This window comes from Medicago truncatula, chromosome 2, assembly GCF_003473485.1.
Source record: "Medicago truncatula cultivar Jemalong A17 chromosome 2, MtrunA17r5.0-ANR, whole genome shotgun sequence".
NCBI classification, from domain to species: domain Eukaryota; kingdom Viridiplantae; phylum Streptophyta; class Magnoliopsida; order Fabales; family Fabaceae; genus Medicago; species Medicago truncatula.
This window is the reverse complement of record NC_053043.1, coordinates 39,422,657-39,440,629: the sequence shown is the minus strand read 5'-3', so window position 1 is coordinate 39,440,629 and position 17,973 is coordinate 39,422,657. Positions and strand designations below refer to the sequence as shown.

The 17,973-nt window shown below is 32.5% G+C and overlaps 3 protein-coding genes across 4 annotated transcripts; 1 reads left to right on the top strand and 2 right to left on the bottom strand.

Annotated features, from left to right (window-relative positions):
• Window positions 1-4,033: 4,033 nt before the first annotated feature.
• LOC25480776 (cytochrome c oxidase copper chaperone 1) lies at window positions 4,034-4,860 on the bottom strand. The gene has a single exon (XM_013586750.3). It carries the CDS (start codon window positions 4,625-4,627, stop codon window positions 4,358-4,360), a length of 270 nt encoding a protein of 89 aa, XP_013442204.1. The 5' UTR covers window positions 4,628-4,860; the 3' UTR covers window positions 4,034-4,357.
• Window positions 4,861-7,639: 2,779 nt separating this feature from the next.
• On the bottom strand, window positions 7,640-8,632 carry LOC25480778 (uncharacterized). Of its 2 annotated transcripts, none has more exons than XM_024774379.2 (2): window positions 8,474-8,632; window positions 7,640-8,369 (listed from the first exon to the last, which is right to left on the bottom strand). In XM_024774379.2, exon 2 carries the CDS (start codon window positions 8,291-8,293, stop codon window positions 7,859-7,861), a length of 435 nt encoding a protein of 144 aa, XP_024630147.1. In that variant the 5' UTR covers window positions 8,294-8,369; window positions 8,474-8,632; the 3' UTR covers window positions 7,640-7,858. The 2 variants fall into 2 exon arrangements, with proteins under 2 accessions (XP_024630147.1, XP_024630146.1); XM_024774378.2 differs by having other exon boundaries at window positions 7,640-8,378; window positions 8,474-8,627.
• A 5,856-nt stretch (window positions 8,633-14,488) lies between these two features.
• On the top strand, window positions 14,489-16,879 carry LOC25481287 (receptor-like protein EIX2). Its single transcript, XM_013586226.3, has one exon. It carries the CDS (start codon window positions 14,489-14,491, stop codon window positions 16,877-16,879), a length of 2,391 nt encoding a protein of 796 aa, XP_013441680.3.
• The last annotated feature ends 1,094 nt before the right edge of the window (window positions 16,880-17,973 follow it).

Sequence of the window (17,973 nt, the reverse complement as noted above, 5' to 3'; positions counted from 1 at the left end):
ACCTTGATCTTTCCATCAACATGTTAAGTGGTTTCATTCCTGTAACTCTAGGAAACCTCTCATCCTTACATTCCTTATCTATTGGCTCTAATAATTTCTCTGGTGAAATTTCAAATTTAACTTTTTCCAAACTCTCTAGTTTAGATGAACTATACTTGAGTAATTCAAATATTGTATTCCGATTTGATTTGGATTGGGTTCCTCCTTTTCGACTCCATGCCCTTTCATTTGTCAATACAAATCAAGGCCCAAACTTTTCAGCCTGGATATATACACAAAAGTCACTTCAAGATCTCTATTTATCCAGCTCTGGAATTTCATTGGTAGATAGAAATAAGTTCTCGAGCCTTATAGAAAGCGTATCCGATGAACTTAATTTGTCAAACAATTCGATTGCTGAAGACATATCTAACCTAACACTAAATTGTTTCTTTCTAAGGTTGGATCACAATAATTTCAAGGGAGGACTCCCAAACATATCATCAATGGCCTTAATAGTTGATTTGTCTTACAACTCCTTCTCAGGATCAATTCCACATAGTTGGAAGAACTTGTTAGAATTAACTTAGATTATCTTGTGGAGTAATAAGCTGTCAGGTGAAGTTCTAGGACACCTCTCTGATTGGAAACAATTGCAATTCATGAATTTGGGAGAAAATGAGTTTTCTGGAACCATACCAATCAACATGCCACAATATTTAGAAGTGGTCATATTAAGAGCTAACCAATTCGAAGGGACTATTCCACCACAATTATTCAATCTCTCTTATTTGTTTCACTTGAACCTTGCACATAACAAACTCTCAGATTTATATGTGGATGCATTGCCTTCTGATACGACAATTGAGTTGTTTCAAAAAGGTCAAGATTATATGTATGAAGTGCGACCAGATAGGCGAACTATTGACCTTTCAGTCAATAGCTTGTCTGGAAAAGTGTCAATGGAATTATTTCGTCTTGTTCAAGTTCAAACATTAAATTTATCTCACAATCATTTTACTGGAACAATACCAAAGACGATTGGAGGCATGAAAAATATGGAGTCTCTCGATCTCTCTAATAATAAGTTTTGTGGTGAAATTCCTCGGAGCATGTCTCACTTAAACTTTTTGGGTTATTTGAACTTATCTTGCAACAATTTTAACGGAACTATACCAAATGGGGACTCAACTTCAAAGTTTTAATGCATCGAGCTATATTGCCAATCCAGAATTATGCGGAACTCCTCTTAAAAACTATACCACAGAAGAAGAAAATCCTAAAACTGCAAAGCCATATACAGAGAATGAAGATGATGACTCTGCAAAAGAGTCATTGTATCTTGGCATGGGGGTTGGATTTGCAGTTGGTTTCTGGGGGATTTTTGGTTCTTTGTTTCTCATTACAAAATGGAGGCATGCATACTATCGGTTTATTGATAGAGTGGGTGACAAGCTCTATGTTACTTCGATTGTAAAGTTAAACAACTTTGACAGATTATGGAGTGGGTGACCTACTATAAAAGTTAAACCAGAATCTAAATGAGTTGCGTTGTTTTGAGATCAAATGTGTTAGTTAACTTACATGGTGCGTGAAATACTCTAAGTTCAATATTATTATGTGCTTCATCGAAAATCGAGATAAATTCATGTATATTTTATATTATTTATTCTGAATTATATTTACTTTGTGCAAATATTTCTTTTTAATTTATTATTTGTAATAATTCTATATCCTGAGTCATGACATATTATCATGTTCTCAAAATTACTCAGCCCAACCACGTGTAAATTCAAGCATAACTTTCAGCAGCATCAATTTGATTTGAGATAAGATAAGTTTGTGTAAAACTAAGCTAAGGTCTCTTTGTCTATACATTTGTGTGCATTTGAATAATGCTCATTTAATTTGCATAATGCTGATACAGTTTTAGGGATATGAAACCAGCAGCACACCAGGAACTCTTGATAAATTATTATGCAAAAGGCCTTGATGGGAATAATTACTTGCTTCCTTTAAAAGTTGCAAAACAAATATAAGGTATTTGACAAATGATACATGAAATACATTGCACTATTTTTTTTCTTCTGAAACATCCCAACTTAACTCATTTCGTTATTCAACGAGTAAATACAAGGAGCAATGTAATCATAAACTTGGCGACTAGCATGATAAATGGCCGCTCTAGCATGATAAATGGCGACTAGCATGTGTGTGCGTGTGCGTGCGTGTATGTCATAGGAAGAATTTTAACTAGGATATAAGCCATAAATCCGCTGAAATTTTAATTTGAACTAAACAACCATTCTATCATTCCAAATGAAAAAAGAAAATCTTCAGTATCATGATCCTATAATAACTCGTTATTATTCAAAAGAAACTAATACATGATATGTTCGATAAATTTATGGGAGTAGAATGCTGCATCAAATAGAATAAATATGAAGATGTTGAACAATTACTCCAAAAGTGTGTGGATACTAAATTTTATGTTCAATTTGCTCTTAGTTTCTCAAAACTGGATACAACAGAGTACCTACAAATTTTCTTCGAGATAGTTTCAAGTTTCTTGATATGGATTACAAATCCATTATCAATCGATCATTCAACACATGATTTGAATTTGAATTTTGAATTTTGAATCCATGACAAGTCACATTTTGAAACAACACATACATTATTCTTGTGTTCTAGGATGCAACTATTTTAGAAATTCCTCAGATAGTCAAATGGTAATTCTAACACTAATTCTGGCAAATTATAGCATCGAAATAGCAATTCAAGATTGATATTAAAACATCACAATATTAAGCACAGTACACGATACGTAATACAAACAATACTATATCAAACACCAGTTATTTGGAACACTCTAATGCATTTGAATATCCATGTTAGTAAACTCAGCATCCTTGATGGGAGTGGTGCAGCTGGGAGTTATATGTGTGCTACGTTGTTGACAAAGAAGGGGTTGAAAATATTTTTGGGGAAGCATTAAATGGCTGCACTACAACTGATCTGTTTTTGAAGACTATCAAACTTAAACAACCTGCTACCATGGTCATGTAGAGGATGTTTAATGGAATTCTATATGACAAGTTGGGATTTCTACTATATCAAGGGTTGATGTGCTCGGCTGGTTGGCCCTCTTGATAGGGTAGGACCGGTAACAATTGAAAAATTCTATCACAAACAATGTATGATGTGATTGTGGAAGAAAAATTGGAAATCATAAAATGGATTTTGGCGCCGACTAATAACAAGTCGTAGGCATACAAGACAAAAGTGAATGAAAGGTAAGATTTTTGGTACAAAGAGGTTAAGGCAGAAGATTTACCGAAAGCATGATTCAGGTTTTAACGTCTCCGTAGTTTTAAAATAGAAGTGATACTGATCAAAATTAAAATAGAAGTGACTCTGATCTAAATTAGTTTTTTTTAATGGTTAATGTTAGTTACTATTTACTCCTTCATTTGGGTTTAAACCCAGGACTTCCAACTTCTTTAAACCAGTTGATCTACCCAGCCAACCATGATTTTGATCTAAATGATTCGGAAACTACTATTCTTTAGAGACTAGAGTTCAGCCAAAGTTAAGTAAACTCTGAACAAACATTGTTTTGGTCAGAGTTTGAACTTCAAAGTTTAAGCACTTGGTAGTTTCCTAACTAATATTACACCAAAAAAGACTAGTCAAACATTGACTAAGACCTATATATTCTTTGCTCATAAAAAAAGACCTATATTCTTTGTAAACTGTAATCAAACCAACTTGATCGGTGATCATACTTACTCCCAAGAACAATATCAAATTGACCTATGCAGATCAAGGGTATATGTTACCTGGATTACTTCATATTCATGCCATTCATCATCATATAATCATAACAATTCACATCAATCGATGGATACAGAGCAGAGCAACAAAATAATCAAAACTCAAGTTGAGACAACTACTCATGCTGTTTTAATTTAAGGATTAAAGTTGATTAGCTAAGATTCTATAAACTACAATTAAAGCACCCCCATAAACCCAAACAACGGTAAGAGTCATGTTTGTGCTATGAAACATTATAAAATCACATGTGTTACAATGCCGTGACACGCCTTCTATCAAAAGTGTTATTCAGATGTTAAATCAAAATTTTAGTAATTGGCTGATTACAATCGATACTACTATCATAAGATAGTAGTATTTGAATACAATCATAATTATCATGATCCTATAACAATTCTATAATTCCATTCTATAGTAGTATTTGTTGGAATTTTAGTAATTGAACTAAATAACCATTCTATAATTCCAACAAAAACAAAAAAATCATCATTATCATGATCCTATAACAATTCTTATTATTATCTTAAAGAATTACCAATTCTCAAACATTGAATCCCTCAGCACGAAGACAAATTCGATGAGCTTCAATCCACTTGGCACAAGCATCCTCCCCGTGTTCCACTATGCACTCATCCCGCAGCCTCTTTGTGTCAGGACAAGCGCAGCAGATTTTCTTCTTCTTCGGTGCATTCGACACTTCACATGCTGCTGTTGCTGGCGCTGCCGCCGTTGATGCTGTTACTGTTGGTTGGTTCGAAGCAGAGGAGGAAGAAGGAGCGGCGACACCGTTTTGCACTTGCGCGTTACCCATTGAATCAAGAAGTGAATATGAATGGATGAAGAAAAATTGAAATTGTTAAGAGAATGGGAAAATTGATTAATGGAACACGAAACGACAGGGTTTGTTGCGTTGCGTTGAACTAAGAAAAGGGCAAAATTAAACTTTGTGCTGCGGGGTAGGGACGGTGATCAGAGAAATTCTAACTTGGACACAACCCCAAATTAATTCCATTTGAACACACACTCATAAATGAAGAAAAAAATAAAAGAGAATGAATTTGAATGATGTATGATGGGACTAAATAATTTTTCTTTAAATTTATTATATTAGTGTGTGTGAGGAAATAAATTTGATTTGGGTTTGTGACATGTAAGAATTGCTCCCGTAATCAAGGTCTTGGAACGACTTTATGGGGTAAAAAATGGATGGGTAGAAGTGATACAAATTTATTTGGTTAGAGACCTGAACGTTAAAATTTAAGGCAAATTCTATGGTACACCTAACATTATGAGTGTACCGGTACACCAAAACATTAAATTAGTTTTTATTTTTATTTTAAGAAAATTGAATTATTTTCTATCATTGACAATTATAATAATTAAATCTTATTTACCAAAAGCGTCGATGAAATAAAATTTACTTTTTTTGAATTTTTATTGCTCATAATGAAGAATATTGATTATTTTTTATGAGAAAATGTTAAAAATTTAATATAATTCTTATAAACAATGAAATTATGTTTTTTCTTATGATATGATGTTTTCTAAAATATAAATATTGACAAATAACTACTTAATTCAAAGAGTGATTGATTATACATAAACATTCCCATGTGTCAAACACCATTCTACACCCCTATGTGTCATGGGCAATTTTGTCCATTCATATAATATAAAGGGTAATTTCGTCCAAAAAAAACCTGCAACTTTCTCACCCTCACTTTCTCTTTCTCTGTTTTCTGGAAACAATGTGCATCGTCCCCATCTTCTTCATATTTTCATATATGCATTAATTTCACCAGCAAATCCTTGTTTCTTCTATCCATTAACTCTAAAATGATCATCATAAATAAATTTGTTCAATTTTATTCAAGTTCCTTGTTTCTTCCCACAAATTGTGTCTTGTTCATCTCAAATTTCAATTTCACAAATCACCGCTACAAAGTATCAAAAACAAATATTGAAAAAAATTAACAAAACAAAAGTGACAAAATAAGCATCAAATAGCAGTGTTACTTTCATTGATAAAATTTTAATAACAAGAAGAATAAAAATTGAAATATTATAACATTATTGAATCGATTATTTTTTGAGTTTTTGCAATGATTCAAGCTTCTATTGTTGTATCTGGAAATCACTTAAACGGTATTTTTTTTTATCTTCGTTCTTTTTGTTGTTGAACAAAATTTCAGATCTGACTTTACTCAAAAATTGATGGCGGCGGAGAAGTGCAGCGGCCAACGACGAAGAAGCGGCGGTGCCGGTGACGATTACAGGAAGAAGATGTATCATGAATGGCGGTTGTTGATGGGACAGTGAGTGTGAGCCGATGGTGACTGTGGTCGGAAGTAGATGCGGCCGTCGGAGGAGATCGAGAGTGATGAATTGCGGCGGTTGTTGATGAAGAGAGGGATGAAAGAGTTGTGTTATGGGAGAAGAAAGAGAGAAGCTCTTTGAGAGAGAGAGAGAGCGCTGAAGAGAGCCTCTGAGAAAGAGAAAGACATAATTTTTTGTTTTAATAAAAGCCGCGTGGGGGGTGTATTGAGGGGTGTACACAAAAGAGTGGTCTATCTATATTTTCTCTATTTCAAAAATGATCGTTAATTGATAAATTTATGAAGTAGGAGTATCGGTACACCTCAATTTGTGAGGTGTACCGTAGAAGTTCCCAAAATTTAAAAGAAAAATGATATTAACTATGATTAAACTATTTTTATCAGTTTTTATCATTTATTGTTTAAATAAAATTTATTTGGAATTGTGTTTCTGTAACTGTAGGGTCGCTCCATAAAAAGGTATCATAATTTGTTTTTGTCTAAATCATTCCTTTCATAGAAAAAATGACTCTAGTAATTCAAACTTCGGTTCAGAAGTAAGTTAATCATTAATTCATGACTATTTTAGCCGGTGATCAAATTTGACTTGTAGAGCAAAGTTCAACCACTTCATTAATACTTTTTTAAAAAAAAATCAAACTAGTTCACTAAAATTAGTTTAACAGATAATCGAACATTTTGAGATGATCATATTTTAAGGTCTCAAGTAAGTACCACTAAACTAATTTAAGTGGGTTGCCATTAGATTATTACTAACTATGGGTGCGTTTATTTTGGATTTTTTTTAGAAAAAGAACTATGTTTTTATTAAAAAAATCACTTTTGTTATTTCGAAGTGTTTGTTTATAATTTTATATAAATCTTTTTATAAAAAAAAAAATCTATTCTATTAATTTAAAAGTAAAAAAAAAAGATCATATACTTAATCATATGGTCAATTAAAATTTTAGATTGTCCTCTTGTGAGCTTAGCCCAGTCGATAGAAACAATACATAATACATGCAAGGTCGGGGTTTAAACTCCGACCACCACAAAAAAGTTAAAATTTTAGATTATTGACGCATAACCCATAGCAAATAAACTCATTTGACCAATAATGTGAATGCTGGATTTTTTTAACTTGTATAATGATATATCTAATTTGAAAAACTGTCAAATGAACACATACTACGGTTTTTTCTAAATTACCTTTGAAAAATGGTGGGTAATTTACCCACCAACCAATGAATATGATCAATTTATTGATGGAGTCAAAATATTTTATGAATACGTGCTTATGTGGCTAATGTGTATTGGTTGGGGTAAATTACAATAAAAATTTACACTAAAATTGTACCCAATTAAGAAGGCTTATAAAAAAACAAGCAATTGTATCCTATATTCCACAACGACTCTCCATTCTCCTAAGAATTTTACCAACCATATAGCTCAAAGAAAACCCAAAATATTTCTATCACATTGTAAGATTGATTTCCCCTTGCTTGTTCTAGAGTTTGAAAAATCTTGTTTATTTCCTACAAAAACTTGTAATTTTTTATTTTATTGACACTGATCTTTTGGAAATTGGTACTTGGTACGTAATCAATAAATCTAACGTTTCCTGCAAGTGTTACACAGTACAACAAGTGTAGAGGATCCGGCATTTATTCTTTCTACAAATCACTGAAAAAATATTTACATTTTTTTACATTGAGTAACTAAAACTACTAATCATATTTCTCCCTCCACATATACACAAGAAAAAACACCCAAGAAATAGCCAAAGCAAGATCCCCAACAACATGCCTAGGCCAATCACAAGCAAGTTCTTCAACCTTCCCTACAAAGTAAAATCTCCAAACTGCCATTGAAATATGAAGAAACACACACCCTTTAGCAAAGAAACTTTGAAACTCCATATCCTTAACACAAGCAACCATGAACACAAGAAACCCTATTGTGAACAACAATAATCCAGAGAAGGAATCTGATGTTTGAATCAATAACTGATCATGTGGTGTTGACCCTTGTAGCTTTATTGCTGTCTTTGTTCCATGTCCTAAGACATGTACCTCTTCAGAGTAAAAAACCATCAATGATCCACATGTTAAAGCTATTGTTGAATGAAGAACACATATTAGGAAAAAACAAGATGAACCCATTTTTCCAAAACCACTTTTAAGTCTTAAAGTTTCCTACTTTCAACTCAATTATGCTTCTTCCTCATAACACTTTGAACTACAAATACTTGTGAAGGAGATGAATCAGAAGAGGATTAAATATTGTGATTGAATTATGATAATTATTATTACTATTAAATGCGTTATTATTTGTCTCCATACCTGTTACCATCCAAATTCCAACCTCCATACTTTTGTGGTTGCTAATGCTACCTTTCTTGTTGAACTAAGCAATTGAAATTATGGTGGGTCATGGAAATGGACCTACATAAGATAATTAAGAACATTGTGTCATTATATTTTGTCTTTTGAACCACGTAGGGTCTTAATTTGTAGCCGCTACTCTTATCTTAAACTTGGTTTTTCAACAATGATGTCGGTATCTGATGGTAGTTTTAGAACCGGATTCCATGCAGTCACTGACGGTAACCATTCATGCAGTTAGATGATACGTGACCGTCCAATTTCAATGAAATAGTCCATCTCTCAAGCTTGATAATTTTAGTTTTAAAATTAATAATCAAAATTAGCTTATTTTTGGACCGTTTGATATCGATTAGACGGTGGTCACAGATCTCCTAACTATAAGAATGTATTATGTCGGTGACCACAAGAAATCAGGTTGGTAGTTTGGTGTTTATTTTCATGCTCCGGATAAGTATAGCAAATCTTGATATTTTGACAAATCACACTCTCCTTGAGACACAAAATGAAATATCTATTTTAATTATTACTTGATACTGACCACTCTTATTTGTTTAAGTGTATCATTCTTATTGGTTCAATAACTCCTTTTCTATCTCATTAGAAAAATAAAAATAACCGTTTAACGCGGTGAGTAAATTCACACAATTTAATTATAAGAATTTTGGTTTCGAATATATTCGTGTTTATGGTTAAGATAAAGAGACATGATATGATATGATATATTAATTATATCCTGTTTAATTTCATGTTTGATTATAAGATAAAATACATCATTTTTATATCATATTATGATTTGTCTTTGTAATTTTTATTTGAAAGGTAGTAAATTCAATTCTTAAAAATATGAGTTGCTTATTAATTTTATGATAAATTGGTTTGTTAATTGTTCTTTATGCTTAATGTTTTATTTTGGATTGTGGGTAAAGTACTAATTGTACCTTTTTTTCCACCTTTTATATAAAATAGAATACTTTTGTCATTAGAAAAAAGTTGTTAACTATTGATGTAACCAGGGGCGGTTCCTCTCAAGAGGATGGGGTAACCCCAAAAAATAAATTATTTTTGAATTGGTTGGTATAAAATTACATTTAGCTACTCCAAATAATAAATATTGAGCTACCCCAAATAAATTTGGTTTGTCGAAAATTAGCATAAATAAGAAAAAAAAATGCTACATGATTGACAGATATATTTATACGGGTTTGATTGATACTTTCTGTCTCAATAACAACTATAGGTAGACAATATTTCAACAACAATAGTTATAAACAAATTATAAAAGGACAATAAGTTTTTGAAAATAACTTGTTTGTTTACATTAAAAAACATTAATAATTTATTTATTAAACAGTCAATTATATATGGATAAAATTGACTTCTTAAAATACGTTTTGCCCAAATTTTTTAAATATTTTTGTCAATTTTATTTTATTTGTTGTTGCTATGATTTACACTTCGTATAAGTAAAATTTGTTGTGCTTTTTTTTTACATAATGGTTAAGTTTCGAATTAAATTTGTTTTTGTTATCTACGACACTCGCAATTTTTAAGTTAAATTTTCAAGATTTTATTTATTTTAGTCCTTAATTTATTGCTATAGATATAAAATGCAAGACTAAAAACACTTTTTTTTTTTTGTAGAATTTTAAAAAGCTGAAACAAAAATTGAATAAATTTTTTGTCAGAATTAAACTTAAAAAATTATAATCTATGGGACTAGAAATATATTTTATCCTTAAGTTTGTTGATTTTAATTTTTTTTTTTATCTTCTTTATTTTTGGCCCCTGCGTAGAATTTTCGCTAGCTTGCCGCTGGATGTAACTTCTATAGTTTGGCAGTAAATTTAGGTGTGTGTAGGCAAATTTAGGTTTATTTTTTGTTTTAAGTATTGTTAATTTTATTTATTACAAAGAGAGCCTAATCCATAAAGCACTGTTAATTTAAATCAATAATAACAACAACAATATTATTACTACTACTAAACTTTAAGAATTTAAGTTATAAAGATATGGATATTCTTGGTCACGGGTCAACTCAATTGAGATTCAATCCAAAATGTTTGATAAAAAAAAATTGTAGTTTCGATCAAAATCAAACCACCTTTTTTTTTAAGAAAGTTCAACTCAGTTTCATTCATGATAATATTAACAATACAATCAAGTGTATTCTCAAAAACTTGGGAACTAGCAAATAAACGTGACGTACTATCAAGAGAGTGAACTACACTATTAGCTTGTCGCCTTACATTATTAACTTCATAATTTTTATAACTCTGTGATGAGATCTTGCATTGATATCAAGTGTATTGTCAGAGGCATTGTTCACATGTATTCTAACACACCCTCCACCACAGCTGCAAGATCCATCTCAATGCAAACTTATTCAATTCCCATGTTGTGAGGCCAAATCCATGATTCTCTAAGAGCAAAAGCTTCTGCTTCATTCGCATCAGGTGACCCACACCACCATGCAGTAAAGCTCCACCATCAACTCTAATACATGAATGTGAACTAAAGCTTCTGCTTCATCGCTCAGGTGAATATGAACTCAACCTGATCTAACCTAAATAGGGGAAGTTCGATTGAGTTGAATAATTGATTTGACCAAATCTAACTCAACTCGACCTCATGTGCACGTTACTAGCCTATCTAAGATCTTTTAGGCCACCCGCTATCGAGTCACTCAAATCATGCTCTAGATATTCAATCTTGTGTATGAAGAGGTGTGTTAATTAAGAGTCCAACATTGGATAACATATGACCTGAAAATGTGTTCATTAGTGGGAGACACTAATAACCTTACAAGCAGTTTTGGAGGGTTGAGTTAGCCCAACCCAAGGACTGCAGGGCTTAGAATGTTTGTAGCATGCTTTTGTATGAATTTTACTATATCTGAATGCAAATCAAAGGTTTATGATCTAATAAAGGATTTGTTATCAATTAACAACCCTCCAATCTATCTAATGGGAATGTTACTATGAAAGAAATCTTGATAAATTATTATGCAAAAGGCCTTGATGTGAATTATTACTTGCTTTCTTTAAAGTTGTAAAACAAATATAAGGTATTTGACAAATGCTACATGAAATACATTGCACTACTTTTTTCTGAAACATCCAAACCTAACTCATTTTATTATTCAACAATGAGTAAATGCAAGGAGGAACGTAATCATAAATTTGGCGACTAGCATAAGAAATGGCCGCTCTAGCTAGTAGCTAGAGTATGAGCTACCATATTCGCTTGGCTCCGAATAAACTTAAATACACCAAATGATGTTAACAAACTCATTGAACTCCGATACAAACTCCAGCCCTAGTGTGAACAACATTGATAAGAACTTGCGAATCACTTAGGAACGTCTTACTTGACAGTCCCATCTCCTGCACCTAATTTATTGCAGTAAACATAGCAATTGCTTCTTCTCCATACACCTCCAATTCAGACCATGACCAGTCTGTAAGGGATCTAACAAATTTGCCTTCCCTTCCACGGATGCAACAGCCAAATCCTGTCGACTCCTGCCCACGAAAAAACTGGCACGGACACTGCATTGGAATTGTCAGTGTTGAGCAACCTGTCCGCTGCTACTTCTGCTGCTTCTAACTATGTCATTTCGAGCCAAATTTCGGACCTCCTTCCATTCAGCTTGCAGAAAAAACACAATTCAGAATCTGACTTGCATTTAATATTTTCTGGCTCCAAATCCATTCATTTCTGTTTTGCCAAATTCCCCATATCATCATCAACACTCTGCTAACAATTGCTTCCGATTCATGCGGACAGACATCCACGAGAACTGTTCCCACCGTATGAAATCGAGACATTGATGTTGAAGGGTTGAAATCAAACCTGCAGTAGTCCAACAATCAACAGTGGTTTGACTTTCAAACAAAATATGCCCCTTGGATTCAACAGAAAATGCGCAAAGCTCACAGTTTATCGGACAGGAAAATACATTGCAATTTTGAAGAGCATCTTATTGCATTATTACAACAATCTCGGTGAACTTCATATCTTTTTCAGATTATTTTGAGCTGGTTGAAGGCTTGAAGCTCTATATTTTATTAGTTCGAAATATCTTATAGATCGGTTCCTTATCATTTAGAACACCAAAAAGACATTTAGTGAACACTTTACTGAGATTTGAAACATATGATTATCTCGCCTACTAAACTTGAAACAAGGCAACTGGCTCCAAATACCCTATCAGTCTAGGACTCATCTATGCAGGGCTTTAATGATATCAAACAAAGGTTTTAAAATTATATTAGATTTGCAAGCAGAACTAACAATAACAGATTATCGAACTTCTGCAAGGTAAACTCACATCTGAAATAGACCAAGCCAAATCCAATATCACTGGAATGACCAAAGAATTTTTGCAGTGGTAATTTCATAATTTGAAAGGAAATGAAGCGCTGACTTTTGTCATGTGACATAATGGGTCATATGCGTTAAATACCGACCACTTGGACTGAATTTACCAGCCAGATTAGGCCTTTGTGAGCTTTAATCTCTTCTTTGTAAGCTATTTTTATTCTACCTTTAAGTTCTTCCAACATGACTTCTCCTTCAGAAGCTACATTCCATCCATAGAAAATCAACTTCTCAGATACTTTATCAGAAGAAGAAATGTTCCATAACATTTGAGACTAGGTATCAACCAACTAAATCATGCTAGCTTACATTATCCTAAAATGGATGTCCTTTGAAAACATGTAGGTCCATATTCAGACTTTGGCTTCTTCAACTAATTTTTTTTTTCCTGCAAATTGCATCTAGTTTTAAGACAACTAAATTGTCCATATTACCGAGATAAAATCTGTCAACTTTCATACTTTTTGTTTTGCAGCAAGGCAGTTCCAAATACTGATTAGAAAGAATGAATAGTGTGTTATGCTTTAATTACGCAAAACTGATGAGAAATCTAACTGATAAGAAACCATAATATCAGTTGCTTACTTCACAATTGCGGAACATTTTAATTTCCTCAATTATCAATTCAGTTCACAAGGCAATGCAGTATAATAATTTCCTCAGTTAAACAATTAATACATTAATTGTCAGTAATTAATACGGCATAAATTCTCAGCAACTGAACATGTCCTATCAAAAAGGGACTATAGCTAAAATTAATATGTATAATAAATAGGGTTAAATATGTTTTTGGTCCCAATAAAATTGCGACCTTCTAAGTTTAGTCCTTACTTAATTTTAATAGTTTTTTTAATCCCTACAAAAAAAAACTTACTTATAATTATAGTCCCTGCTAAAATAAATTTTGCTTAATTATCCTTAAACTCTTAAATTTTTTAACGATTCTTTTTATACAAGTTTAGAACACTATGAAAGGTTCATTTACTAAAATCTATAATTTTTTAACATGAAATAAATTAAATATGAATTTTTTAAAACAACAAAAGTTTAAGATATAAGTAACAAAAATATGAACGTAGAAATCAAATTTTTGTGATATTTTTTTTGGAGGACGTTTTAATAACGTTCTTAACATGTCTGTAAAAAATTGTTGAAAAACTTAAGAGTTTAAGCATAAATTAAACAAATTTGGATTGAGTAAGAACTAATATTGAGTGCATAAATTTTTTGTAAGGATTAAAAAAGCTATTAAAATTAAATAAGAACTAAACTTACAAGGTCGCAATTTTGTATGGACCGAAAACATAATTAACCCTAATAAATAAGTTCAAAATAATTTCAAATCTTCTCTTCTTTTCCAATTAAGTCTTGTTGTTTGAATTGAAGCCATGCATGTCTAATAGATTCAACTGCAAGCCAACATTTTCAAAGTCTTCTCCTAAGTTTTCAAAGTCATCTAGTTTTGAGCTATATTTTTTTCATGCTTTCCCATTAGCTAACAACATCTTATACATAGCGTCAAAAAATTAATCTTATACCAATCAGACTCATATTTGAATTAGATCTTCTTCTTTGAGCAAAACAAAACTCATGACCATTCTTACTACACAAATATCATTTCTTTTACTTCTACTTTTATATGTAACCACATTTCACAAAATCACTTGCACCAATCACACTGTGGTTAGATGCAATGAGAAAGATCGTGAGACATTGTTAACCTTCAAACAGGACATCAATGATAGTCTTGGTGGGATATCAACGTGGTCAACCGAAAAAGATTGTTGTGCATGGGAAGGAGTCTACTGTGATAGTATCACCAACAAAGTAACAAAACTTGATATGCAGTTCAAAAAATTGGAAGGTGAGATGAATCTTTGTATTCTAGAACTTGAGTTTTTGAGTTACTTGGATTTGAGCTACAATGATTTTGACGTTATAAGAGTTCCAATCACTCAACACAACATCACACGTTCATCTAAACTTGTCTACCTTGACTTAGCCCCCCTCATTTTTGATAAAACTCTTCACATGGATAATCTTCATTGGCTTTCTTCACTTTCATCCTTGAAATATCTCATCCTTAGTGGGATTGATCTTCGTAAGGAAACCAACTGGCTTCAAGCAGTAAGTACCCTTCCTTCACTATTAGAATTACAACTGAGTTACTGTAAACTAAACAACTTCATGATCAAACCATCTATTGAGTATTTCAATTTGTCTTCACTTGTAACTCTTTATCTTTCTGGAAACAACTTTACCTCCAATTTACCAAATGGGTTTTTTAATCTAACCAAAGATATCACCTCTCTTGACCTTGCGCAAAATAATATATATGGCGAGATACCTTCTAGCATGCTAAACCTTCAAAATTTGAGACATCTTGATCTCTCTGAAAACCAACTACAAGGATCAGTTTCACATGGAATAGGTCAACTAGCAAATATTCAACACCTTGATCTTTCCATCAACATGTTAGGTGGTTTCATTCCTGTAACTCTAGGAAACCTCTCATCCTTACATTCCTTATCTACTGGCTCTAATAATTTCTCTGGTGAAATTTCAAATTTAACTTTTTCCAAACTCTCTAGTTTAGATGAACTATACTTGAGTAATTCAAATATTGTATTTCGATTTGATTTGGATTGGGTTCCTCCTTTTCGACTCCATGCCCTTTCATTGGCCAATACAAATCAAGGCCCAAACTTTTCAGCCTGGATATATACACAAACGTCACTTCAAGATCTCTATTTATCCAGCTCTGGAATTTCATTGGTAGATAGAAATAAGTTCTCGAGCCTTATAGAAAGCGTATCCAATGAACTTAATTTGTCAAACAATTCGATTGCTGAAGACATATCTAACCTAACACTAAATTGTTTCTTTCTAAGGTTGGATCACAATAATTTCAAGGGAGGACTCCCAAACATATCATCAATGGCCTTAATAGTTGATTTGTCTTACAACTCCTTCTCAGGATCAATTCCACATAGTTGGAAGAACTTGTTAGAATTAACTTACATTATCTTGTGGAGTAATAAGCTGTCTGGTGAAGTTCTAGGACACCTCTCTGATTGGAAACAATTGCAATTCATGAATTTGGAAGAAAATGAGTTTTCTGGAACCATACCAATCAACATGCCACAATATTTAGAAGTTGTCATATTAAGAGCTAACCAATTCGAAGGGACTATTCCATCACAATTATTCAATCTCTCTTATTTGTTTCACTTGGACCTTGCACATAACAAACTCTCAGGATCTATGCCAAACTGCATCTACAATTTGAGTCAAATGGTTACTTTATATGTGGATGCATTGCCTTCTGATACGACAATTGAGTTGTTTCAAAAAGGTCAAGATTATATGTATGAAGTGCGGCCAGATAGGCGAACTATTGACCTTTCAGTCAATAGCTTGTCTGGAAAAGTGTCAATGGAATTATTTCGTCTTGTTCAAGTTCAAACATTAAATTTATCTCACAATCATTTTACTGGAACAATACCAAAGATGATTGGAGGCATGAAAAATATGGAGTCTCTCGATCTCTCTAATAATAAGTTTTGTGGTGAAATTCCTCAGAGCATGTCTCACTTAAACTTCTTGGGTTATTTGAACTTATCTTGCAACAATTTTAACGGAACTATACCAATGGGGACTCAACTTCAAAGTTTTAATGCATCGAGCTATATTGCCAATCCAGAATTATGCGGAACTCCTCTTAAAAACTGTACCACAGAAGAAAATCCTATAACTGCAAAGCCATATACAGAGAATGAAGATGATGACTCTGCAAAAGAGTCATTGTATCTTGGCATGGGGATTGGATTTGCAGTTGGTTTCTGGGGGATTTTCGGTTCTTTGTTTCTCATTACAAAATGGAGGCATGCATACTATCGGTTTATTGATAGAGTGGGTGACAAGCTCTATGTTACTTCGATTGTAAAGTTAAACAACTTTGACAGATTATGGAGTGGGTGACCTACTTTAAAAGTTAAACCAGAATCTAAATGAGTTGCGTTGTTTTGAGATCAAATGTGTTAGTTAACTTACATGGTGCGTGAAATACTCTTAAGTTCAATACTATTATGTGCTTCATCGAAAATCGAGATAAATTCATGTATATTTTATATTATTTATTCTGAATTATATTTACTTTGTGCAAATATTTCTTTTTAATTTATTATTTGTAATAATTCTATATACTGAGTCATGACAGATCATCATGTTCTCAAAATTACTCAGCCCAACCATGTGTAAATTCAAGCATAACTTTCAGCAGCATCAATTTGATTTGAGATAAGATAAGTTTGTGTAAAACTAAGCTAAGGTCTCTTTGTCTATACATTTGTGTGCATTTGAATAATGCTCATTTAATTTGCATAATGCTGATACAATTTTAGGAATATATATGAAACCAGCAGCCTGTGAAGCCCGGATACGAGATACGATACGGATACGATACTGCACCGATACGGAAAAATTTCAAAAATCAAGATACGATACGGCTGAGATACGTTAATAAAAAAATTATATAATTAAATGTACAATATAATTATAACCATTTTTTTAATATGCAAATATATTAACAAGATACAAATCAGCTTCCTAATCCGGTTCATTCAAAGACAACTCTGCTAACTCAATTCCAACACCATCAAGCGGTTCATGCGCATCTCCACCAATGTCCTACATTCTCGATTGTCCTTTCTTATATCCATCTTCTTTCCTTGACAAGAGTCGAAGATTAATATGCACATAAACCAAATCTTCTACCCTTTTTGGATCCATTTTGTTTCTTTTCAAAGAATGGATAAAAGAGAAAGTACCCCAATTTCTCTCACAACATGAGGAAGAACAAGGTTGCACAAGAAGCTTTAAACCCTAATTTCTCGACGGTGGCCAAAGTGTGGTGTGGTGTGGGTCGTACTAGCACCAAAAAAAGATAAAGGAAATGTATATATATTATAGTAATATAATGTTTTTATTCTGATTTTTTACAAAAAAAAAAAAAAAAACAGAAATCAAAATAATATAAAGAACACAAGTATCCGTGCGTATCGAGACGTATCGGA